Source organism: Thamnophis sirtalis, unplaced genomic scaffold (assembly GCF_051295495.1).
Source record: "Thamnophis sirtalis isolate CommonGarterSnake01/CBP01778 unplaced genomic scaffold, rThaSir2_p1.2 scaffold_2, whole genome shotgun sequence".
Taxonomy (NCBI): Eukaryota; Metazoa; Chordata; class Lepidosauria; order Squamata; family Natricidae; genus Thamnophis; species Thamnophis sirtalis.
The window spans coordinates 103,817,028-103,842,140 of NW_028261382.1; the positions used below are offsets into that span (position 1 = coordinate 103,817,028).

The 25,113-nt window shown below is 44.9% G+C and overlaps 1 protein-coding gene across 1 annotated transcript in view; it reads left to right on the forward strand.

Annotated features, from left to right (window-relative positions):
* TSNARE1 (t-SNARE domain containing 1) overlaps positions 1 to 19,389 on the forward strand; it is a gene marked incomplete at its 5' end in the record, with an annotated part of 108,449 nt that extends 89,060 nt beyond the window's left edge. Inside the window, 2 exon segments of the mRNA XM_087706633.1 lie at positions 1,318 to 1,432; positions 18,834 to 19,389. Of these exon segments, the coding sequence (XP_087562759.1) occupies positions 1,318 to 1,413 (96 nt within the window).
* Positions 19,390 to 25,113: the final 5,724 nt, after the last annotated feature.

Genomic DNA, 25,113 nt, shown 5'->3' on the forward strand with positions numbered 1-25,113 from the left:
ATTCTGATTTTCCTTGTAGCGATATTGTCAGAAAACCAATCCATTCGCTATGAAAGACTGGACTAGGGTCAAAATCTAAGACCTTGATTGACAGGCATTGTCTCTTTACCTGCCGAGGAGGCATAATTTCCTCCTCCCTTTAGCTTTTAAGCTATTTCTCTCCTCCCTCCCTCATTTTATCACTGAGTTGTCCAGTTTCCATCATTTGACCATGGTGTTGTATTCCCACGGCCAAATCCAACCAGTTATCAGATGCCAAATTCTTTGCCATTCCCACCTGATTCCCAAATGCAGAAATCCTGAATGTGATTCAAAGAAGTGAGGAAGAAAAAAAAACACCCCACTAACTCAAGCTAAATAATTCAGTTTACGTGCAATGGAATTGCTTGAGAGTGAGCTGGGTGGTATATACTTTTCATAATTTTCTTTTTAAAAAAAGAACCTGAGATTATGGATTCATGGTTACATACATGTCAAATAATGGTTTGTGCAGCTTGGCATGCAAAAATCCAATTTTTTTCCCCCTACATCCAGGAGTGCTTGAAGTAGCTGAATGCCATTGTTTAAAAAAAAAACACCATTTGCTGATTTAAATCAATATCTCCCACTTTAAAAAGGTAGGGAAAAAATAGTTGGAATTATTGGCCTTTGCGAACTGCAGAGCTGAAGCAGTGATTTAACAATAACGTGGTGTTCACTTGTGAAAGAAACTTCCTCTCCAAAGGTCAGGAAGCAACAGGAAGCAACATAAGATGTAAAAGGTTGCCAAGCCTTCTCCTCTTGGAGGCCCTGACTTGACTCCCAAATGAGAAGGTCATAACAGGATCAGAGATCTGATTAAAGGCAAGAACGAAAGCTATAATATTTGATTACGTTCAGGTTCTGCGGGAAGCAATACAGAAAGAGAAGCAGTTTTGGAAGGAAGGAAGGAAGGAAGGAAGGAAGGAAGGAAGGAAGGAAGGAAGGAAGGAAGGAAGGAAAAGGAAGGAAGGATGGAAGGAAGGAAGGAAGGAAGGAAGGAAGGAAGGAAATTTGTGAGACAGAGGGAGGAAAGGAAGGGAGGAAAATGTGTGAGATGGATGGAGGGAGGGAGGGAGGGAGGAAGGAAATGTGTGAGACGGAGGGAGAGGAAGAAAGTGTGTGTTAACTTTTAAGGGGGGGAAATATCTTGTCCACCAGTCCAATGGTTCATAAACCCACTTTCCTCCCCTCCTTAGAGCATATCAAGAGTTCTTGGGGTTAGAACAGAACCCGTTAAGGCTTCTGCAATTCCCATCCTAAGTTCTGATCTTCATTTCTTGTCTTTGTCCATCTCAGCGGCGAGCGAGGAGAGTGAAATGTTGCGTGATCTCCGCCGGGCTGGTCGTTCTTCTGATCTTCATCATCATCCTCTCCGTTTCCATCAAGAAATAAACCCAGCTGGTTTTCCCAGGTAGGATCACCTGAACGTCTCTTAGGGACCGGAGGTGGGAAGGTGGGGGGGAATTGTGTGTTGGGTAGATTCACAGAGTGACCGTTTGGTCACAGCAGCGGGAGGTCGGCGAAGAATGGGCAGCATCACGAGGTCAACCACAGATCTAAAGTGAAGGTCCTCAACTTACAGGTCATCCTGTTGCAGCTGTGTAGGGACTCAAGGCTACTTCCCTGCTTGGCCCTTCCTTCCTTCCAGGCTCATTTTCCAAGTAGTAAATTAGCCAAGACTTGAATTGCAAATTGATAGTTATGGTCATTCTCCTCCTTTTCCTCCTCCTCCTCCTCCTCCTCCTCTTCCTCCTCCTCCTCCTCCTCCTCCTTCTCTTCCTTCTTCTCCTCCTTCTCCTCCTCCTTCTCTTCCTTCTTCTCCTCCTTCTCCTCCTCCTTCTCCTTCTCCTCCGCCTCCTTCTTCTTCTCTTCCTCCTTCTTCTTCTCCTCCTCCTCCTCCTCCTTCTCCTCCTCTTCCACCTCCTCCTTCTCCTCTTCCTCCTCCTCCTTCTCCTCCTCCTTCTCCTTCTCCTCTGCCTCCTCCTTCTTCTCTTCCTTCTCCTCCTCCTTCTTCTCCTCCTCCTTCTTCTTCTCCTCCTCCTTTTTCTCTTCCTCCTTCTTCTCCTCCTCCTTCTCCTCCTCCTCCTCCTCTTCCACCTCCTCCTTCTCCTCCGCCTCCTTCTTCTTCTCTTCCTCCTTCTCCTGAAAACACCCTGGAAATGGCCCTAAAATTGGAAATAACCACCAACGACTTAATAGCCCGTGATCAGCACCCCAATCGACAACTAAAAAGACACACACTCACAACCAGGCACCCTATAAATACCACACCCTGAATCTCTTAAAGAACATACTCTGTTAGAGAGAAATTCCCTGAGGATGGGCCCCTGAAAGCTCGCAAAACACAACCTAGCAATAGCAATAGCAGTTAGACTTATATACCGCTTCATAGGGCTTTCAGCCCTCTCTAAGCGGTTTACAGAGTCAGCATATCGCCCCCAACAACAATCCGGGTCCTCATTTTACCCACCTCGGAAGGATGGAAGGCTGAGTCAACCCTGAGCCGGTGAGATTTGAACAGCCGAGCTGCAGAACTGCAGTCAGCTGAAGTAGCCTGCAGTGCTGCGTTTAACCACTGCGCCACCTCGGCACAACCTCTTGTGTCTTCCGAGCTAATCGACCCAGATTGGATCCTGTAAACATCACCCTGGGTCACGTATATTGGCATTCATTTGTGAATTACTTTTTAACTTTGGTGAAGTTGTGCATTTGGGGGTAAGGAGGTTTCCTGGGCGTCAATAACAACCCCTAGGGAAAACCGCGTGGATTGGAAGGAATGAATTTGTTGTTATTCAATCTGTGACTGAAAGTGAGAAAAATTGATTAATTCAGTAACAAAAGTGGCATGGGATATGTGAAGGCACCCTCATATCCTGGGGGTTCAGCTCAACAGTCCTCCTCAAGATCTCACAATCTTGGGGAGGATCTCCTAAAATGTCTTTTGAAGTTTTGGAAGGGAAAATCGCTGAGATTTGCAGACGTTGCGATAGCCTATTAAGAGGAGGCATGATTTGAATGCAGAAGGCCGGGTGTTTTGATCCAGGATCTGCAGTTAAAAGCAAGCTTTTAGCAAAGGTTGAGAAGAGTTGAGAAGCAGGAACTATGGGACGGATCTCGGAATCCTGGTGGACAATCACTTAAACATTGAGCCAGCCATGTGCAGCAGGAGCCGAAAGGACCAATGCAATCCTAAATCGTGACCCGTCAAAACCGCGGAGGAAAAAATCGTGCTTGACGAAAGCGCGCATGTGACATCATCACAGCGCGACGAAAAAATTTAAAAATTTAAATAAAATTAAAATTAAAGCAAGCCGATTCACATAAAGGTAAGGGTTAGGTTTAGGGTTACGTTTAACGTTAGGTTAAGGGTTAGCGTTAGGTTTAGCGTTACGTTAACGGTTAGGTTTAGGGTTAGATTTAGGGTTAGGTTAAGGGTTAGGTTTAGGGTTAGGTTTAGGGTTAGGTTTGGGGGGGTTAGGGTAAGGTTTTCGCTTTATTTTTACATTTTTCCATCACAGCGCGATGTTTTCGGCGCGCTGTGATGACGTCAAATGCGCGCTTTCGTCGAGCGCGATTTTGTACTCCGCGGTTTTGTGGTGGAACCTCCTAAATTGCATTAAAAGAGGGATACAATCAAGATCAAATTCCAAATCTGTTATTCCATCATATCCTTCCATCTCTTTTATGCCCTGCACAATCTTTGTCAGCCTAACTATTGTGGCCTGTCAGCCGCCAGCCCCTCTAACGGCCGAATCAGAGGAGGAGTAAGTGTGGGAGTCAGCATTAAGGCAAAGTGAGGGCTCCGAGGGCGAAGAGGGAATGGAGCTGTCAGAGAGAGAGGTAGAGAGGCAGAGCTGGGCTGTCCATCAGCTCTCAGATGGGAGAGTCAGCAGCTCTCAGGTCTGGGGGTGGTTGATGAGGAAAAGGAGGGTCCAGTGCCTGGCACACAGAAGGCAGAGGAGAGGAGAGCAGTGGAAATCTATGGGCCGGTCCTTGGGATGTAAGAACCACCGCTGCTAGCGAAGCCCCACCCTAGCTCTGGGGATAAAAGGCAGGGGGCAGAGATGAATAGATGTGGCAGAGGAGAGGAGAGCAGTGGAAATCTATGGGCTGGTCCTTGGGATGTAAGAGCCACCGCTGCTAGCGAAGCCCCTCCTAAGCTCTGGGGATCAAAGGCAGGGGGCAGAGATGAATAGATGTGGCAGAGGAGAGGAGAGCAGTGGAAATCTATGGGCTGGTCCTTGGGATGTAAGAGCCACCGCTGCTAGCGAAGCCCCTCCTAAGCTCTGGGGATAAAAGTCAGGGGGCAGATATGAATAGATGTGGCAGACAGCTATTCATCTCCCTGCCGGCCAGACTTGTTAGCCTGTGAGAGAAACCTTTTTTCCCGGGGCTGCCGGCATTCCCAACAAATGAATCTTTTGGGTTCGCATCAGAGGGTTTATCGTGATTGGAAAGCTGGATCAGAACTCTAGCTTGCAGGAGATTTCTTTCAGAAAGACTTCGGCTCGGCGGTCACTCCCAGCATATTGAAACCCTGTCTACTAAGGATTGTGTTTGTGTCACGCAATTCGGGACGAGTTTTATGTTTGCCTCTCCTCACAGGTCGGCCAGGCGGATACGCAGCGTATCGCGAGGTTGTCCTGGCCGCCTGCTTTGCTGAATGAGTTGTGATTGTCGCGTGCGTTTCGGAGCAGCGGGGGGGGGGGCGCCGCTGCTGAATGAAACCGGGGGGCTCATCGAAACGATGTTCTTGATGTCAGTCAAATGTCGCTGCCAATGTCTCTCTTCTTCCCTGCAGTGGGAGAGGCGACAAGGAAAATCACGCTTCCCCGAATATGAATGTTAATAAAGGTGATTTGTAATCCTTGTGATTAGTCGTTATTGATCAGCTTGACATGCGTGAAATGCGTTTCATCCTCTTTTTTTTCAATCCAGGGAGGTCGTAGGCCGATCTTGCGTCTCCGGGCAGGAAATTGTTTTGAATCTTTCGTTCTTCAGGGTTTTTGGGACAATAAGCTGCCTTATTAACGTGAGGGGAATGCCTCTCTTTTTACTGTCTCCACACAGTGTATAATAATCTATACTTCCTTTGTGTTCTTCATTTCTTCCAGTCCTCCTTTTCCTTCCTTCCCTCTTTCCTTCCACCCTCCCTCTCCCTCTCTTTATCTTATCTTCCTCCTTCCTTCTCTCTATCTTTTTCTTATCTTTCCTTCCTTCCTGGGAATTCTATCTCTATTTTCCTTCCTTCCTCCCTCCTCCTCTATCTTTTTCTTATATTTCCTTCCTTCCTTCCTTCGTTCCTTCGTTCCTTCGTTCCTTCCTTCCTTCCTTCCTTCCTTCCTTCCTTCCTTCCTTCCTTCCTGGGAATTCTCTCTCTCTCCCCCCCTCTTTCTCTTATCTTCCTCCTTCCCTCTCTCTATCTTTTTCTTATCTTTCCTTCCTTCCTGGGAATTCTCTCTCTCTCTCTCGTATTTTCCTTCCTTCCTCCCTCCCTCCCTCCTCCTCTCTCTATCTTTTTCTTATATTTCCTTCCTTCCTTCCTGGGAATTCTCTCTCCCTCTCTCTCTCCCTCTCCCCCCCTCTCTCTCTTATCTTCCTTCCTCCCTCTCTCTCTTTCTTATCTTTCCTTCCTTCCTTCCTTGAAATTTTCTATCTATCTATCTATCTATCTATCTATCTATCTATCTATCTATCTATCTATCTTTCTCTTATCTTCCTTCCTTCCTTGGAATTCTAATTCTCTCTCTCTCCCTCCCTCCCTCCCTCCCTCTCTCCCTCCCTCCTTCTCTTGGATCTTTCTTTCTTTCTGTCTTTCTGTCTTTCTGTCTTTCTGTCTGTCTTTCTGTCTTTCTTTCTTTCTTTCTTTCTTTCTTTCTTTCTTTCTTTCTTTCTTTCTTTCTTTCTTTCTTTCTTTCTTTCTTAGTGCAATATATTTGCAGGAATATACTCTTTCTTTTCCGGATTCTGTTCTTAACCCTGTCCCTGGATTTCAGAGTTTCACATTGCTTAAGAGCCGAGGTGGCGCAGTGGTTAGGGTGCAGAACTGCAGGCCACTTCAGCTGACTGTTATCTGCAGTTCAGCTGTTCTAATCTCACCGGCTCACGGTTGACTCAGCCTTCCATCCTTCCGAGGTGGGTGAAATGAGGACCCAGACTGTGGGGGCAATATGCTGACTCTGTAAAACGCTTAGAGAGGGCTGAAAGCCCTATGAAGCGGTATATAAGTCTAACTGCTATTGCTATTAATCCTCCTTTAAGAAATTCCCCCCTGAACTTTATTTGGAAAATTGCATTTTAGGCACTGGGCCTGCCCAATTTCTGAAGCTTCCGTCCTGACTCATCTTTACCAACCTGTCTCTGGTTGTCCATGCTAAAACACAGCATGGGGTGGGCCGAGGCAACCTTGAGGCTTATCAAAGTGACACTGTCTGTGTCCTTGTTTTCTTTCTGCAACGGACATCGCCTCACATGCATAAGGGTAGGAAGCAGCATAGGAGATGCCTTATTGTATCTGTTCACATTGCAGTTTCTCTGTGTTTGTGCAAAAACCCACGGATGCATTGGTAACATGTCATTGTGGAAACAGGCATCAGCAAACTAGCGGAGCGAAAACAGAAGCTAAAATAAGCTACGCAAACTCCCTTTTTGCCCTTAAAATAGATTTCCCAGGGAGTAGAACTCAGCCACAGAGTACAAGGTTTCCAAGGACGAGTGTGGCAATAGACCATATGCTTCTCTAGGAGAGAGGGAGGGAGGGAAGGAGGTAGGTAGGTAGGTAGGTAGGTAGGTAGGTAGGTAGATAGATAGATAGATAGATAGATAGATAGATAGATAGATAGATAGATAGATGATAGATAGATAGATAGATAGATAGATAGATAGATAGATAGATAGATAGATAGATAGATAGAGGGAGAGAGATTAGAGAGAGAGAGAGAGAGAATGGATAGATGAGAGATGAGAGAATAGATAATAGAGATAGATAGACAGACAGACAGCTAGATAGATAATAGATAGATAGAGAGAGAGAGAGAGAGAGAGAGAGAGATGCAACCTGGAATTAAGGAGAAACTTCCTAACAGCGAGGACAATTAACCAGTGGAACAACTTGCCTCCAGAAATTGTGGATGCTCCATCACTGGAGGTTTTTAAGAAGAGACTAGACTTTTCTGAAATGGTATAGGATCTCCCGCTTGAGTAGGGGACTGGACTACCTCCTTCCTGCTCTATTCTGATTGGGCAATAGGTGAGAGTCGTGATAGTGCAGTGCTTAAAATGCAGTGGGGCAGGCTAACTCTGCCTACAGCCAGGAGTTCAAACCTGACCGGCTCAAGGTTGACTCAGCCTTCCATTTTTCCAAGGTTAGTAAGACTAAAAGACTTCTAAGGTTCCTTCCAGCTTCTCTCCTCTTCTCTCCTCTCTTCTACTCTCTTCTACTCTACTCCAGCTTCTCTCCTCTTCTCTCCTCTCTTCTACTCTCTTCTACTCTACTCCAGCTTCTCTCCTCTTCTCTCCTCTCTTCTACTCTCTTCTACTCTACTCTCTTCTACTCTACTCTACTCTACTCTACTCTACTCTACTCTACTCTACTCTACTCTACTCTACTCTACTCTACTCCCATTCCCATTCAATCCTGAAGCCCTGCATGTTCTGCTTTACTTGGGCTTTCCTATAGAGAGACAGTTTGGTGTAGTGACTAAGGCACCGGGCTGGAAACCAGGAGATGAAAAGTTCTAGTGGTGCCTTAAGAGGAAAGCCAGCTGGGTGACTTTAAGCCAATCACCAGGAGACTGGGAGTTCCAGTCCCATTATAGACAAGAAAGCCAACTGGGTAACTTTGGGCCAATCACAAAGAGACTGGGAGTTCCAGACCCATCTTGGATAGGAAAGCCAGCTGGGTGACTGAGCCAAATCACCAGGAGATAGGGAGTTCTAGTCCCAATTTATATATGAAAGCCGGCTGGGTGACTGGGCCAATCACCAGGAGACTGGGAGTTCTAGTCCCGATTTATACATGAAAGCCGGCTGGGTGACTTTGGGCCAATCACCAGGCGACTGGGAATTCCAGTCCCATCTTGGGCAAGGAAGCCAGCTGGGTGACTTTGAGCCAATCACCAGGAGATGGTGAGTTCTAGTCCCAGCTTAGACATAAAAGCCAGCTGGGTGGCCGGTCACTCACTTTCAGTCCTATCCCCCTTACAGGGTTATTGTTGCAAGGGGGAAATAGGAGATCGAAGGAACATGGGGTTTGCGCAGCACCCCGAGTCATTTGTACAGATATTAAAGCCCGTATAGTAAATAAATAAGTATAGATTTTGTGTTTTCCTTCCACTGAGAAATCACGCAGGGCTGTGCATGCCAAATCAAGATCATCTCAAGGGAAATAACTGACAATCTCTTAGATAGATGCTAAGATTTTCTCTCTCCCCCCCCCCAATCCCTCGCCCCTTCCTCCCATTTTATTTACTTTGTTACGCAGTTAAAGATATTATTCCAAACAATAACCAAGCACAATAGGAAGAAAACATCTAGGTGTAGATAGATAGATAGATAGATAGATAGATAGATAGATAGATAGATAGATAGATAGATAGATAGATAGATAGATAGATAGATAGATGATAGAGAGAGAGAGATGATAGATGATAGATAGATAGATAGATAGATAGATAGATGATAGAGAGAGAGAGAGAGAGAGATGATAGATGATAGATAGATAGATAGATAGATGATAGATAGATAGAGAGAGAGATGATAGATAGATAGATAGATAGATAGATAGATAGATGATAGATAGATAGAGAGAGAGAGAGAGATGATAGATAGATAGATAGATAGATAGATAGATAGATAGATAGATAGATAGATAGATAGATAGATGATAGATAGAGAGAGAGATGATAGATAGATAGATAGATAGATAGATAGATGATAGATAGATAGAGAGAGATGATAGATAGATAGATAGAGAGAGAGAGAGAGAGAGAGAGAGAGAGATGATAGATAGATAGATAGATAGATAGATAGATAGATAGATAGATAGATAGATAGATAGATAGATAGATAGATAGATAGATAGGTATATATGTCTACTAGCTGGATACCCGTGCTTCACGACAAAACTATGTGATCGGGCAATGCAGGAGAAATCCAGTTCACTCCAGTTCAATCCGTTGGCTCAGGGATGGACGGTGATTGAAACACACAAGGGAATATCGCTCCCGCCACCTTGAGTCTGGAAGAAGTTCCATAGGTGGAGACTACAGGAACTAAGAGCACTACTCAGGTGACCCTGAGGATGCAGATAAATCTCCAAGCAGCCTCAACGACCCTCTAAAAGGATGCAAATGACCAGCTGTCTGCAAGGAATATAAATCCTTCCATTCCCCACCATCCAGTCAGAGCTGAAGAAGCTTCTTGGATGAGAAGTGAAACGTCTTCAAAGAAAAATCTGACACAGCCCATGACCTGAGGACACAGATAAACCTCCAAGTGGCCTCAATGACCCTCTCAAAGGATGCAAATGACCAGCTGTCTGCAAGGAATATAAATCGTTCCATTCCCCACCATCCAGTCAGAGCTGAAGAAGCTTCTTGGATGAGAAACGAAACGTCTTCAAAGAAAAACCAGAAAGTCCAGTTGCCTCCTGAAAAAGCACCTTTCGGGCAAATTTAGAGAGCACCAAGGACCTCACAAACTCTTCATTTGAACAGCCTGTTTGCCTAGTACATCAACCCACGTAAAATCTTGACTTCGTATCTTTGATCCTTGCAAGAAAAAAACAACAGGTCTCATCCATCACTGGACTCATTTCTAACTGGAAAAGCCAAGGGCTTCTCCTTCTTTATGGAAATGCTTGTGTGTCTCATTGAACTCTGACCTTTCCGAAACTCAGTGTGTTGAGCGTGTGGCGGTTGAAGCTGGAGCATATGGTTTCCGAGAGGGTGAATGATTGCAGGAGCTGCCGGCTCTTCCTGATTGCTGTCAAAAGACTGTAAGTTGGAGAAGGGATGATTGCCGCTCAAGACTTGTTCCCTTTATTGCTCGGTTTGTAGAGGTCTTATCTGTATGCCAACTGGTTGGATAAGGACTCTTCAAATGTCAATTGCTCCACTGCGCAAAATACCTCTCTTCCGAATGGTTGTCAGGAAGCCACAAAGACGAATGTTGGTAGCCCAGGATTGAACTGTTGGGTCCTTGGTCCTCCCTGAACTTGGTTGCTTTCTTGCAGGCATTTCGTTACCCAACTAGATAATATCATCAGTGCTAGAAGGGAGAAGGAGGGTTTGGGAGGAGGAGAAGGGACTGTGAGGTTCTTGGTGCTATCTGAATTGGTTGCTTTCATGCAGATGTTTCCTTAACCAACTAGGTAATATAGCAATAGCACTTAGACTTATATACCGCTTCACAGTGCTTTTATAGCCTTCTCTATGCAGTTGACAGAGTCAGCCTCTTGCCCCCAACAATCTGTGTCCTCATTTTACCCACCTCGGAAGAATGGAAGGCTGAGTCAACCTTGAGCCGGTGAGATTAGAACCATTGAACTGCAGATAACAGTCAGCTGAAGTGGCCTGCAGTACTGCACCCTAACCACTGCGTTGAGTTGAGTTTATTTGATTTCTATGCTGCCCAATCCCGAAGGACTCCAGGCTGCTTACAGAATAAAAAGAAATTAAAAAAAAGAAAAAACTTAAAAACAATAGGACACACGAAGCCGTCAAAACCTGGCTGTGCCGGCAGGCCTGGGGTTGATGAGTTCCCCTCCCCTCTCGACTGGTATGGCTGTGTGATTTTCGTGTATTTTAATTATGTGTACTGTTGTTTATGTTCCCTTTCCCCCCTGAGTTGCTCGCCGCCCTGAGTCCCTCCTGGAGAAGGGCGGCATACAAATAAACCAAATACAATACAATACAATACAAAAAGAAAGACAACAAACACCCAATCAGAAGGCCTGCTGGAAAAGCCTGGTTTTAATGGCTTTGCGAAAGGCCATGAGAGTGGGGAGGGCCCGGATCTCCGGGGGCAGCTCATTCCAGATGGCCGGAGCGGCAACAGAGAAGGCCCTACTCCTCGGCGTCGCCAGCCAGCATTGTCCTGCTGAAGGCACCCAGAGGAGGCTCATCCTGTGAGATCTAGTTGGTCATTGGGAGGTACGTGGCAGGAGGCGGTCTCTCAGGTAGCCAGGTCCTAAGCCATGTAGGGCTTTAAAAGTAACGACTAGCATCTTGAAGCGCGTTCGGAGACCAATAGGGAGCCAGTGCAGCTCACGGAGGATGGGTGTAACATGGGTGTATCTAGGTACACCCAATATCGCTCACGCGGCTGCATTCTGGACCAACTGCAGTCTTCAAACACTCTTCAGGGGCAGCCCCAAGTGGAGTGTGTTACAGTAATCCAGTCTTGAGATGCAATACGGCACTAACCACTGCACCATCTCTGCTCAACATCATCAGTGCTAGAAGGGAGGGGGGTTTGTGAGGAGGAAAGGAGAAGGAGGACTGTGAGGCCCTTGGTGATTTCTGAGCTTGGTGGTTTTCTTGCAGACGTTTCATTACCCAACTAGACAACATCATCATCAGTGCTAGAAGGGAGTGGTGTTTATGGAAAGAAGGAGGAGGAGGAGGACTGTGGGGGCCCTTGGTACTCTCTGAACTTGGTGGTCTTCTTGCAGACATTTCATTACTCAAACTTGATTAACTTTGTCTCATTTCAACCCTGATACAAATATTCTCCTTTAGACCTGGGATCCTTTGACTAATTTATTTTCAAATAAAAAAGCATCGCAACTCTACTCCTGTTATAGTTTTAGCTCCTCTCAGCTGTCCAGGGCAGGGAGTTCCTCTCCTTTACACCTGAGGTCTCCAGAGAAGCCCACTTTACATTCAGCACTTCTGGAGTTTAGGAGGCAGAAACACATTTCAATCCAGACACAAAAGACACTATCAGCACCTCGGACAGCTCACGTCAAGAAATGACCAGACTTGGGAAGAGCGCTGCTCTTCTAGCACCCAAGGATTCAGATTAACAATATTGTCGTCGAAAAAGGCTCAGTGGCTAAGACGCTGAGCTTGTCGATCAAAAAGGTCGGCAGTTTGGCGGTTCGAATCCCTTGCTCAACATAAGGGAGTGAGCTCCTGCTAAAACTGAATGCAGGATTTCAAGTGTGGCCTTACCAAGGCCTTATAAAGTGGAATCAACACGTCACGTGATTTTGATTCTATCCCTCTGTTTAAGGGATTGTCCACTAGGACTCCAAGATCCCTCTCACAGTTACTGTTTTTAAGATGGATTTTGCCTAATCTGTACTTGTATCTTTGGTTACAAGTGGAGATTATGTCTCCCCTAAGCCGCCTTTTCTTCATTTGATTAGCTATATCTGTTTTCCTTTAGCCTCATACAATGTAGCCCCCAGACTCATATCATCTTTCTTGCTCTTCTCTTCCTTCTTTCTAAGGCCTCAGCCTCTTCTAACACTTTTCAGGGGTCAACTATAATTAACTTCTACTACTGCTCGCTGGTCCTCTTTGCTCCAAGTCTTCCGGCCCATTCCGGGGTGTCCAAAATGTAGCGGAGAAACTATGACAAATGTTGTGGCCTATCAGAAGCCAGAGGATCTGGCAGCAGATTCGGACAGTGATGTGGTTGGGGAGGAAGATGGGCCAGTCCTGGAGTCTGGGGAAGGCTCTGATGAGGGCTCTGTGTCGGAGGCAGAGAGGGGGCCAGGGCCATTTGACAGTTCTCAGCTGCCTTTGGAGTCAGACATCAATGGGGCAGAAGTATTCTATCATCTGTTAAGTTAATCCAGTCACTGATTACTGATAAAACTACTGCTTCATAATATAGTTTTAAATTTGGCAATTTCAAACCTCCTCTCTCACGCGCATCTTGCATTATTTTTAGTTTTATTCTCGGCTTCTTCCCTGCCCAAACAAATTTGTTAATGCCCTTCTAGCAAATTTGCATCTTTTTAAAATATTGGTATCATTTGAAAAAGAAATAAAAAATTAGGTAGAACATTCATTTTCACTGCTGCTATTCTTCCCAACAAAGATAATTGTAATTTTTCCCAATTTTTCCTCTCTGTATGCTGCCCCACAGTGGCTCATAATTATACTTATATCGTTTCCCATTTGAGGTCGAGAGATAGACTCCTAAATATTTAACCTTTTTAACTATTTCACATCCTGTCAATCCTTCTAATTCTTCCCTTTGATTAGTGTTCATATTTTTAACTAGCATCTTTGTTTTCCCTAAATTTATTTTAAATCCGGACACTTGGCCATATTGATTAATCATATTCATTAAAACCTTACTAGATTCCTGTGGTTGGGTTAATGTTATAACCAAATCATCCGCAAAAGCACGTATTCTATATTCTTGATGCCTAATCTTGATCCCCTGTAAATCACCTGATCCCCCTATTTTATTCAACAATAATTCCAGGGTTATAATAAACGGTAATGGGGAAGAAGAGCTGGAGCCTGTTCCCAGTGTGCGCATGCACAGAGTTGCCAGAAGAAAAGAACAACTAAGGAACAAGGGTGGACTCAGGAGTAAATGCACAGGTGGACAGTGAATGGCCCCTCCCATAGGGAATAAAGAGGAGCGACAGGGGAGTGGAGTTTGCAGGAGACAGTTAGTTCCATTCATTAGGGTGAAGATCTGTTCCTGACTTCTTGCCTAGTATTATCTGCTACAGAGTGGCGTTTGGAAGATATCGGCCTGGCAGCTCTCCAAGCCTGATAAAGTTCTGTAGTTGTGAAATCTCTTGAAAGACTATTGGCCAGGACTTTGCTTGAGAGGAATTCACGTTAACATTAAATAAAAGTGGTTTTATCGGGACGACGAATCGGCTTCATTCTTTTGGAGAGCCTAGATCAGAACAACAAAGTTGTCTTCTAAAATGGAGTGATTAGATAATGGGAGAGTCAATCTCCAAGCCGAGACAGCTCCAATTGAGGCCATCGTGAGATGAAGGGATCTAAGTCCCTTCGTACTTTGGTCTCCTCTCCAGGATCACCTTCTCAGAAAGCCAAACCTCGCATCTAACGAGTTTCTCATCAGCCTTAGCTCAGAGCCCTAGTTTCAAATCCTCTTTCCCTAATCTCTCATTTTGACAGTCCTCATAAAGTTCTCTTCCTTTACGTAATCGCGCACACGGAATGTAATATCGGCTTCCCTAATTGCAATCCCAAAGCTGACGAGGACTCGCAGGCGGCTTCGGAATTCGCTCTTCCTTTTATTCTATTCCATCAGCCTTTATCCAGCCCGTAGATCCTCGTGGGACACTCGGTGAAAGGCTTCATCCTATCAAAGCCCTGCTGTGACAGAGTCCCCCTCCTCCCATTTTGCTCATTAGCATATGTCCATCAGTCTCATCTCTTAAGCAGTGGGGGAGTGCTGCAGTTGCCAAAAAAGCCAACGCAATCTTAGGCTGCATCAACAGAAGGATAGAATCAAGATCACGTGAAGGGTTAATACCACTTTATAATGCCATGGTAAGGCCACACTTGGAATACGGCATCCAGTTTTGGTCACCACGATGTAGAAAAGATGTGGAGACTCTAGAAAGAGTGAAGAGAAGAGCCACAAAAATGATTAGGAGACCGGAGACTAAAACATATGAAGAACGGTTGCAGGAACTGGGGATGTCTAGTTTAATGAAACAAAGGACTGGGGGAGACAGGATAGCAGTGTTCCAATATCTCAGGGGTTGCTACAAAGAAGAGGGAGTCAAAATATTCTCCAAGGCACCTGAGGGTAGAACAAGAAAGCAATGGGTGGAAACTAATCAAGGAGAGAAGCAACTTAGAAATGAGGAGAAATTTCCTGACAGTGAGAACAATTAATCACTGGAACAGAAGTTGCCTCCAGAAGTTGTGAATGCTCCAACACTGGAGGTTTTTAAGAAGATGTTGGATAACCATTTGTCTGAAATGGTTTAGGATTTCCTGCCTAAGCAGCGGGTTGGACTAGAAGACCTCCAAGGTCCCTTCCAGCTCTGTTATTCTATTCTAAATAGCCGTCTGGCTTAGGGAAAGAGCAGAGTGAGTCAAATCAATGTTAAGGCCAAAATGATATCTTGTCATTATAACAAAGCTGGTTTTTTTTTTTTAACCAGCATTTTTATGTATGTTAAGGTAGTGGGTTTTTTTTTGTAATTAATTGGTAAGGCCCTTCAGACGTCCCAGCATCACAGCTAAAATACCAATTATAACTACAGATATGCATTGCCTCCCTCAGGACCACAAACATCTGCAGATAATTAGGTGGTGTTAATAGCAATAGCAATTAGACTTATATACCGCTTCATAGGGCTTTCAGCCCTCTCTAAGCGGTTTACAGAGTCAGCATATCGCCCCCAACAACAATCCGGGTCCTCAGTTCACCCACCTCGGAAGGATGGAAGGCTGAGTCAACCTTGAGCCGGTAAGATTTGAACCGCTGAACTGCAGATAACAGTCAGCTGAAGTGGCCTGCAGTACTGCACCCTAACCACTGTGCCACCTCGGCTACATACATACATACATGGTAGAAGAAGATAGATAGACAGACAGATACATACATAGATAGATAGGTACATAGATAGTAGATAGATAGAGATAGAAGGATGGATGGATGGATGGATGGATGGATGGATGGATGGATGGATGGATGGATGGATGGATGGATGGATAGATAGATAGATAGATAGATAGATAGATAGATAGATAGATAGATAGATAGATAGATAAATAGATAGATAGATAGATAGATAGATACTGTACATATATTCATTCATACATACATACATACATACATACATAAATACATGGTAGAAGATGATAAATAGACAGACAGATACATAGATACATAGATAGATAATAGATAGATAGATAGATAGATAGATAGATAGATAGATAGATAGATAGATGAGAGAGAGAGAGAGAGAGAGAGAGAGAGAGAGAGAGAGAGAGAGAGAGAGAGAGATAGAATAGGTAGATGACAGGTAGATATTAGACAACATCCAAACAAATATACAATAAGACTATGTGTGTTTGTACACACACACACACACACTCACACACATCAAGTCACAAACAAAAACATACACACATACATGTGCATACTGAAGTTGCGACTGTGTGTTTGTGTGTGTGTGTCTGTGTCTGTGTATTCAGGCTTGGAGCCCATAGTTTGGGGAACTGTTTGGAACAGTGAAGACTCCCAAGGTGACTTTGCACCCCTAACAATAGCTGACCCCTTTCACTTCACTTCCCCCAAGATCAAAGGAGGCTGCAGGTACTGCTGCTCCCCACCCAAAAGCCTAAATTTCCCCAACGTCCGGTCCAAATTGATGGTTATTACACACACACACACACACACACACACACACACACACACACACACCAGCGATGGCAGAATTGCACATCCCCAAATAAACAACAAAACTTGACTGGCAGCTCTGTCAAAACTCTCTCAAGAGTTTGGAAATCCAGTTTTCATCACAGCGCCAAACTTGGCAATGCTTTTCTTTTCTTCTCCCCCCCCCCCGCCCCCTTCCCCTCCCTGGAGGCAGAAAAATATTCACGGATATAATAAGGCAGATTTTTTCTCTCTTTATCTCTTTCTGCATTGCTCAATTGGGAAGCTCAATTTTGGGCATTTGCGTATGCTGGGCGCAAAAAAAAATGCCTTGAATTAATGTTGCTGTCACGCTTTGCAGGGGGGGAAACGAAGTGACAGGTTGGGGAGGATGAAATCAGCTGCATGTCATGCAAAACAGTTGCAGCTAATCCACGACATACAACCACAAATTTCTGTTGCTAAGCGCGGCCTTCGTTCAGTGAGTTTTTGCCCTGTTTTGCGAACTGTCTGTTGTGGCCCACCAGCTGCCAGCGGAGCCCGCGGCAGACTCGGACAATGAAGAGGTTAGGGAGGAACTTGGGCCGGTTCTGTTACCTGGGGAAAGACTCTGATAGCTGATCTGCATCAGACGCAGAGATAGAACCAGATAAATGGAGAGGAAGAACAGCTGGCGCCTCTCCTAACAGTTCAGAGTATGCGCTGAGCTTTTAGGAGAGGACAACAATGGAGGACGAGGAGTCGACTCGGGAAGCAAAGCACACACGTGGATGCTGAATGGCTCCACCCTGGCTGGGGAATGAATAGAAGGAAAGGGGTGTGTGGTGGTCGTAGAAGACAACAGTTCGTATTTCTAAAGAACTTGCTCATTGTGTTTCGTGCATCAAAGACTGGTTGCCAGAACTTAATTTGCAGCCTTTCCACAAGGAACTGATAAGATCTGTTGCTATAATTAACTCTCTTCAGGATTATTGCCCTGACTTTTTAGTGTGTGAATGACATTAATTCACAAGAGGAAAATAAAGAGGGGGTTTTCGTGACAAGGATTCTGTTTCCTGTTTCTGCCCAGGCTGGGTCAGAACTCCATCTGGCCACAGCTGTTCAGTGAATCACTGCACTTGTTAAGTCAGGAACACAGATGTTAAGTGAATCTGGCTTCCCCGTTGGCTTGGCTTGTCGGTAGGTCGCAAAAGGGGATCATGTGATCCACGAAGATGCCGCAAATGCTGTAAAAGTGAGTCAATTGCAAAAGTGTCTGAATTTTCATCACATGATTATGGGGATGCTGCAACGGTCTGAATGTTGCTGCCTGTCGGCTGCAGACCCCCTCCAGCGGCAGAATCGGAGGAGATGTGGGAGACAGTGTCAGCATCAAGACAATCTGAGAGCTCCGAGGGGGAAGAGGGAATGAAGCTGGCAGAGAGACAGAGACAGAGACAGAGATTCAAGATTCAAGATTTAATGAATTTGTATGCCGTCCAATCCCGAAGGACTCCGGGCGGCTTACATAAAAAACAGCTTTAAAAATACTAAAAAAAAATAAAATACAAAGACAAAGCAAGTTAAAAGAACACAACATGCACTCAACCTTAGTGAGGCTGGAACTCAATCAAGGGTCAACAGCTCCAGGCCTGCCGGAATAGCCAGGTCTTCGTAGACTTTCGGAAGGCTGAGAGAGTGGGGAGCGTCCAGATCTCAGGGGGTAGATCAATCCACAGGGCCGGGGCAGCTACAGAGAAGGCCCTCCCCCGAGGAGCCGCCAGACGACATTGTCTAGTCGACGGCACCCGGAGAAGGCCCATCCTGTGAGATCTTATCGGACGCTGGGAGGTATGTGGCAGGAGACGGTCTCGTAGATAGATAGAGAGAGAGGGAGGGAGAGACAGATAGATAGACAGACAGACAGAGAGACAGAGCCTGGGCCATCCATCAGCCCTCAGGTGGAGAGTCAACAGCCCCCAGGTCTGGAGGTGGCTGATGAGGAAGAGGAGGAACAGGTGGGTCCAGTGCCTGACACACAGATGCACAGAAGGCAGAGGAGAGGAGAACAGTGGAAATCTATGGGCCGGTCCTTGGGATGGAAGAGCCACCGCTGCTAGCGAAGCCACCTCCTAGCTCTGGGGATCAAAGTCAGGGGGCGTAGATGAATAGCTGTGGCTGACAACTATTCAGCTCCCGGCTGGTCCGCCAGTGATAAGCCTGCACTTCCGAATCGTGTCGGGAAATTATGTAGCCTGCTGGGAGAGAGCAGCTGCGGGTGCTCCGAATAAAGGAATCTTTTCAATTAACTATAAAGGGCTTGTTGTGTTCGGGGAATGGGTCAGAACACTGAAAAGTGGCCATAAGTCACTTTTTTTCAGTCCTGTTGTGAACTTCGAATGGTCACTAAGTGAATCGTTATAAGTCGGGGATTACCTGTGTTCCAATCTGTGTTTTCAGCACCGATTTTTATTTTTATTTTTCAGATGCTTCCCAGACAGGTGAGGAACAGAGGCCAGAAGATGGAAGAAATTTCAGACTCGGGAGCAGGTTTTAGAGTTGAAGTGTGGGACAATATTCTTTTGGCACACACAACACACCTTTTTTTTCTTTTCTTGAACCTATATGGTTATCTCTGCAAGAACGCATCTTAATAAACACTCAAGAGCTTAAGAGAGAAAATAAAATAATATTCAGCAAAGAAAATGCGGGAACGCTGTTGTTTGTATAGCAAATTATCCCTCACTTTTCAGGAGCCTGGAGATGCATTTATGAAATCCCCCTTGGAATTATTTTGGGAAATATTTGCACTGATGGGAAGCAAATATTCCCCATCTCGGCCATCGGTTTCAAAAACCATCAAATTTTAAAACCGGCACCTCCGAGTTAGCTTCCTTTAGTGAATGATTGCTATCTCCAGCTAGCCATCTGAGTCTTATTTGCTTGATTCCCTTCTCTGAACCACACAGCTTTTGGCTTAAAAGTAAATCACAGGCAGCAAAATAAAAATAAACCCGATTTCGTTTTTGTTGTTTTGCTGATTTCCTTTTTGTGTATGCATCCTTCCTTGTAGCCATTAATGAAATGGTTGCTGCGTCGTTTTATATCATTCTGAACATTTCATCAAAGGGAGGGAGGAGCAGAGAGAAAGGGAAGGAAGGAGGAAGAAAAAGAAAAAAGCAGAAGAGAAAAAGAGACAGAAGGAAGGAAGGAATAGAGAAAGAAAGGAGAAGAGTGAGAGAAAGAAAGAATGGTTGAAAGAGAGAGAAAGCGCAAAGAAAGAAAGAAAATTGCAAAGAAAATGGTAAAAGAAATAGAAGGAAGGAAGGAAGGTAACAGATGAATGAATGGGAGGAGAGAAGGAAGAAAAAGAAAAAGGAGAAGAGAAACAGAGAGACAAAATAAAAGGAAAGAAAGAGAAAGAAAGAAAAAGAAAAGAAAGAAATAAAGACAGAAAGAAAAAGAGTGCAAAGAAAAAAGTAAAAGAAATGGAAGGAAGGAAGATAACAAATGAAAGAATGGGAGGAAAGAAGGAAGAAAAAGAAAAAGGAGAAGAGAGAAACAGAGAGACAAAATAAAAGGGAAGAAAGAGATAGAAAGAAAAAAGAAAGAGGGCAAAGAAAGAGAAATAAAGACAGAAAGAAAAAGAGTGCAAAGAAAAAAGTAAAAGAAATAGAAGGAAGGAAGGAAGGAAGTTAACAAATAAAAGAATGGGAGTAAGGAAGGAAGAAAAAGAAAGGTGAAGAGAGAAAAAAAGAAAGAAAGTGAAAGGAAAAAAGAGAAAGAGGGCAAAGAAAGAGAAATAAAGACAGAAAATAAAAGAGAGCAAAGAAAAAAGTAAAAAAAAATAGGGAAGAAAGGAAGATAACACATGAAAGAATGGGAGAAAGGAAGAAACTCTTCATATATTTTTCTTCTTAAGAATATAGATGTGGTTATCATCATTTTCCTCCTGGGATTATTATTATTATTATTTTGATTTTCCAATCTAGACTACACCTCTGGACCCTCCCTAATAATCTGCATCCAAGATTAACTAGAACCCAGGTTGACTCCTCACAATAAATCTCTGTCTACCATAAATTGCCATTTTGCTAAGCAAATATGTGTATATTAATATACGTGAGCAACTTCAAAAGTTCTTTCCATAATAAAGAGTCGCAATGCTAATGCTACTTCCTGAAGTTTGCTGTTTTCTCTTCTGCAGATGACGATCCCATAATCATCCATTTCTGTTCTTCTTCCCCAAGCCCCAGATTTCATGTTCTGCCATGATGGGAATTTAGAATTTTTAAGTGTTTTGAAGAACTCATTGCGGGCTTATTTGGGGATTGTTGAGGAAAGAACCATATGGCTGTACATTTTGAAGTTTACAACTTTCCCTGAGACAGCTGGCCCATTTCCCACATAGCAATACAGAATAATAATTGGCACAGCAAGGTAGACTTCTCGGATTGTGTCTCTGTGGACCCTAAGCGAAAACCCAGAAGTTCCCCGATCAGAGATAGAATAGAATATAGAATAACAGAGCTGGAAGGGATCTTGGAGGTCTTCTAGACCAACCCCCTGCTTAGGCAGAAAACCCTACACCACTTCAGTCAAATGGTTATCCAACATCTTCTTAAAAACGTCCAGTGTTGGAGCAATCACAACTTCTGGAGGCAAGTTGTTCCACTGATCAATTGTTCTCACTGTTAGGAAATTTCTCAGTTCTAAGTTGCTTCTCTTCTTGATTAGTTTTCAGCCATTGCTTCTTGTTCTATCCTCAGGTGCCTTGGAGAATAGTTTGACTCCCTCTTCTTTATGGCAATCCCTGAGATATTGGAAGACTGCTATCATGTCTCCCCTAGTCCTTCTCTTCACTAGACAAGCCATGCCCAGTTCCTGCAACCGTTCTTCATATGTTTTATCCTCCAGTCCCCTAATCATCTTTGTTGCTCTTCTCTGCACTCTTTTTGGAATCTCCACATCTTTTTTTACACTGTGGCAGGGATGGGTTCCTGCCAGTTCTAACCTCTTCTATAGAAGAGGTTCCACAATTCTACAGTGCTGTTTAGAACCTGTTCCAGCTCCCTCCCCCCGCCCATCCGCACATCATCAAGATGAAGAGCAAGAAGAGGAATTCTGGGAGTTGAAGTCCACAAGTCTTAAAGCTGCAAATTTGAACACCCCTGTGGTTTTTTTTCTAAAGGGTTAGGAGTGCAAGAGTCTTGTAACATGACAGCTTTAAGACTTGTGTGCTTCAATGCCAGAGTTCCTGAGCCAACATGACTGGAGGAGGAATTCTGGGAGTTGAAGTCCACAAGTCTTAAAGCTGCATATTTGAACACCCCTGGGTTTTTTTTTCTAAAGGGTTAGGGGTGCAAGAGTCTTGTAACTTGACAGCTTTAAGACTTGCACACTTCAATGCCAGAGTTCCTGAGCCAACATGGCTGTAGGAGAAATTCTGGGAGTTGAAGTCCACAAGTCTTAAAGCTGTCAAGTTTGAACACCCCTGGGGTATTTTCTCTAAAGGGTTAGGGGTGCGAGGGTCTTGTAACTTGACAGCTTTAAGAGTTGCGTGCTTCAAATGCCAGAGTTTCTGACCCAACATTTTGGTTGCTAAGCAACAGCGTTATTAAGTGAGTTTCACCACATTTTACAATGGCCCACCCAGTCACATGGCCAACAAGCCACTCCCGCCTGGTCACATGGCCAGCAAGCCACTCCCACAAAGCAGGCCACACCTACAGAAGGGGTTTTAAAAAAATTTGAAACCCACCACTGCACTGTGGTGACCAAAACTGGATGCCGTATTCCAAGTGTGGCCTTACCAAGGCGTTATAAAATGGCATTAAGACTTCTCGTGATCTTGATTCTGTCCCTCTGTTGATGCAGCCTAGAACTGTGTTGGCTTTTTTTTGGCAGCTGCGGTAGTAAAATCTTGTTTTACTACTCCACAGGCCCCTTCACTGGGATCAACACGAACACTTGTGGGTTGTTTGTTTCCTATTGCTTAGTTTTTATTGTAGACCGTATCAGGTAGCAACATGTGTTACCTGCCTTTGGAGAATTTCGTTCTGGCATCCTTCAATGGAGATGGAATTCCTCCAAAGAAATGTGTGATAGGCAGTTTTCTCAAACGGGCGGATGAAAGAAGAAATGGGAGGAAATAGCGCTGTGTGAGATCTGGGGCTCTTTCAAAGCAATGCAAGAGCCAGGGATGGTGGAAACAGTAGCATTTGCATTCTCAGCGCGTTAGATCAGAAAGGATTTGGAAGGGTGAAAGAAAGGAAAATCTCCAGGAGCGGGTTTTCCACAGAAGCAAGATGACTCAGGTTTCTTGCAGGTAATCAAAAGTAATTAAAAGAAATATATATATTCCAGGGGACGTATGTGGAATTATGAGGAAGGTGAAATATGCTTGGTTATGGTTAGTGGTCAATGATGGAGCACTGGACACTTTAATTCTAGCTTCCTAGTGTCATTTTTCAGACATTAAGGAATTTAGAGAAAAGAGGAGGAGGGAGAGGAGAGGGAGAAGAGAAGAAAGACGAGAAGGGAAGGGAAGGAATGGAAGAGTCGGGAGGGAAGGGAGAGGAGAAGAGGGGAGAAGAGAAAAGAAAGAAGAGAAGGAATGGAAGAGGTGGGGAGGGGAGAGGAAAAGAGGGGAGAAGAGAAAAGAGAAAGAGGGAAAGGGAAAGGAGGCAAGAGGAGAGAACATAGGGAAGGGAAGAGAGGAGGAAGAGGAGGGAAGGGAGAGGAGAAGAAGAGGGGAGAAAAGAAAAGAGAAGGAATGGGTGTGGAGGGGAGGAGAGAAGAGAAAAGAGAAAGAGAGGGAAAGGGAAAGGAGGCAAGGGGAGAGAACATAGGGAAGGGAAGAGAGGAGGAAGGAGAGGGAAGGGAGGGGAGAAATGAAGAGGAGAGAGAAGAAATGGAAGGCGCAGGGAAGGAAGGGGAAGAGAAGAGGGGAAGAGTAGGGGCATGGAGGAAAGAGAAGATGAGGGAATGGAGTGGCAAGAAGAGGAGGGGAAGGGAGAGGAGGTGAGGGGACCAGAGATGGTATTCAGCAGGTTCTGACCAGTTCTGGAGAATAGGTAGTGGAAAATTTGAGTAGCTCAGAGAAACGGTAAATACCACCTCTGGCTGGCCCCGCCCCATCTATTCTCTGCCTCCCGAGTCCCAGCTGATTGGGAAGGAAGGGGGATTTTGCAGTATCCTTCCCCTGCCACGCCCAGCAAGCCACACCCACAAAACCAGTAGTCAAAAGAATTGAATCTCACCACTGGAGGGGAGGGGAGGGGGGTGAGGAGAGAAGTGGAGAGGAAGGAAGGGAGAGGAGGGGAAGGGAGAGGGGAAGAGAGGAGAGGTAAATTTTACTACCTGATAAGAAAAGATACTGAAAACGGTTTACTGAGTTGGTGTCCTTTAAATGTAAAGAAGCACCGGCTGAAACACTCATTTCGCCCAACTGGATTTCTGGTTAAAATTATTTGGACTTTTCAACCCTTCCTTTTCCTCACCTTCTAAGTCTCCAAATCTTGGCTCCTCTTCCACTCCGTCTTTGGAAAGGCTGAGAAACACTGGGATTTGTTTTTTGAAATTCCTCCCTGCGTTACAAGTCAGATCCATAATAACAAGAAGAATCCTATCCGTGCATCGCACGTCAACACCTTCTCGATTGGACAGCAGTACAATGGAAAACTCTGTAGGATTAAATCGGAGAATGTGCACCAGGAATCCTGCCTGGCCTTCTCTCCTTCCGTTTTATCCTCATTCTGTGACATTAATGCTGGTGAAACAGAGATTAGCAAAGCAACCTTTGAGTTAAGTGAGGACTGCAGCTGGGAGATAAGTCAACCAGCCTATCTCTCCAGCGCTCATGTCTTCAATTCGCTCTCTCGAAAAGCCCCTTTGACTCAGGAAGATTGGCCTGAATACCAAATCATTGCCTTGTGTACATCCTTTCCCAGATCCCCAACTCTCGCTCTTTCTCTTTCTCCCACCCACTCTGCCTCTCACTCTCCCTCCCTCCCTCCCCCCCCTCTCTCTCCCCTCTCGTAGCTCCAAAACTTATTCCGATGGGAGGCACCATCACACAGAATCTGTTAGGAACACATTGTCGTACCAATAGAATGGAGTGGAATGGAATGGATTGAATTAGAATTAGATAGGAGGGGATAGAATAGGACAGGACCAGTGGTGGGTTTCAAAAATTGTTCGAACCTACTCTGTGGGTGTGGCCTCCTTTGTGGGAGTGGCTTGCCGCCCATGTGACCGGATGGGAGTGGCTTGCCACCCATGTGATTGGATATGAAGATGCCGACGACACTTGTCAGAACCACCTTAAATTATCTCACACACAGCACTGGCCTGCATAAGAATAGGATGTAAACTTGTTTTTGAAAAGGCATCTTTGGTTTGCGTTAAAACAACTTCAACACCCGCAATGTTCTGATTGCACCACAAACGCAGTAGTCATCCTTACCTTTCACAGAGGCACTGAGTTTTATAAATAGGAGCATGATAGTGTAGAATAATCATATGCAAGGACCAGTGGTGGGTTTCAAAAAATTTTGGAACCTCTTCTGTAGGTGTGGCCTGCTTTCCGGGTCCACTGGTGGAACCTCTTCTAACCAGTTCGGTAGATTTGACGAACTGGTTCTACCGAATAGGTGCGAACTGGTAGGAACCCACCTCTGGACAGGACAGAACAGAACCCTTGAGGTCTTCTAGTCCAACCTCCTCCTTAGGCAGGAAACTCTATATCATTTCAGACAGATGGTT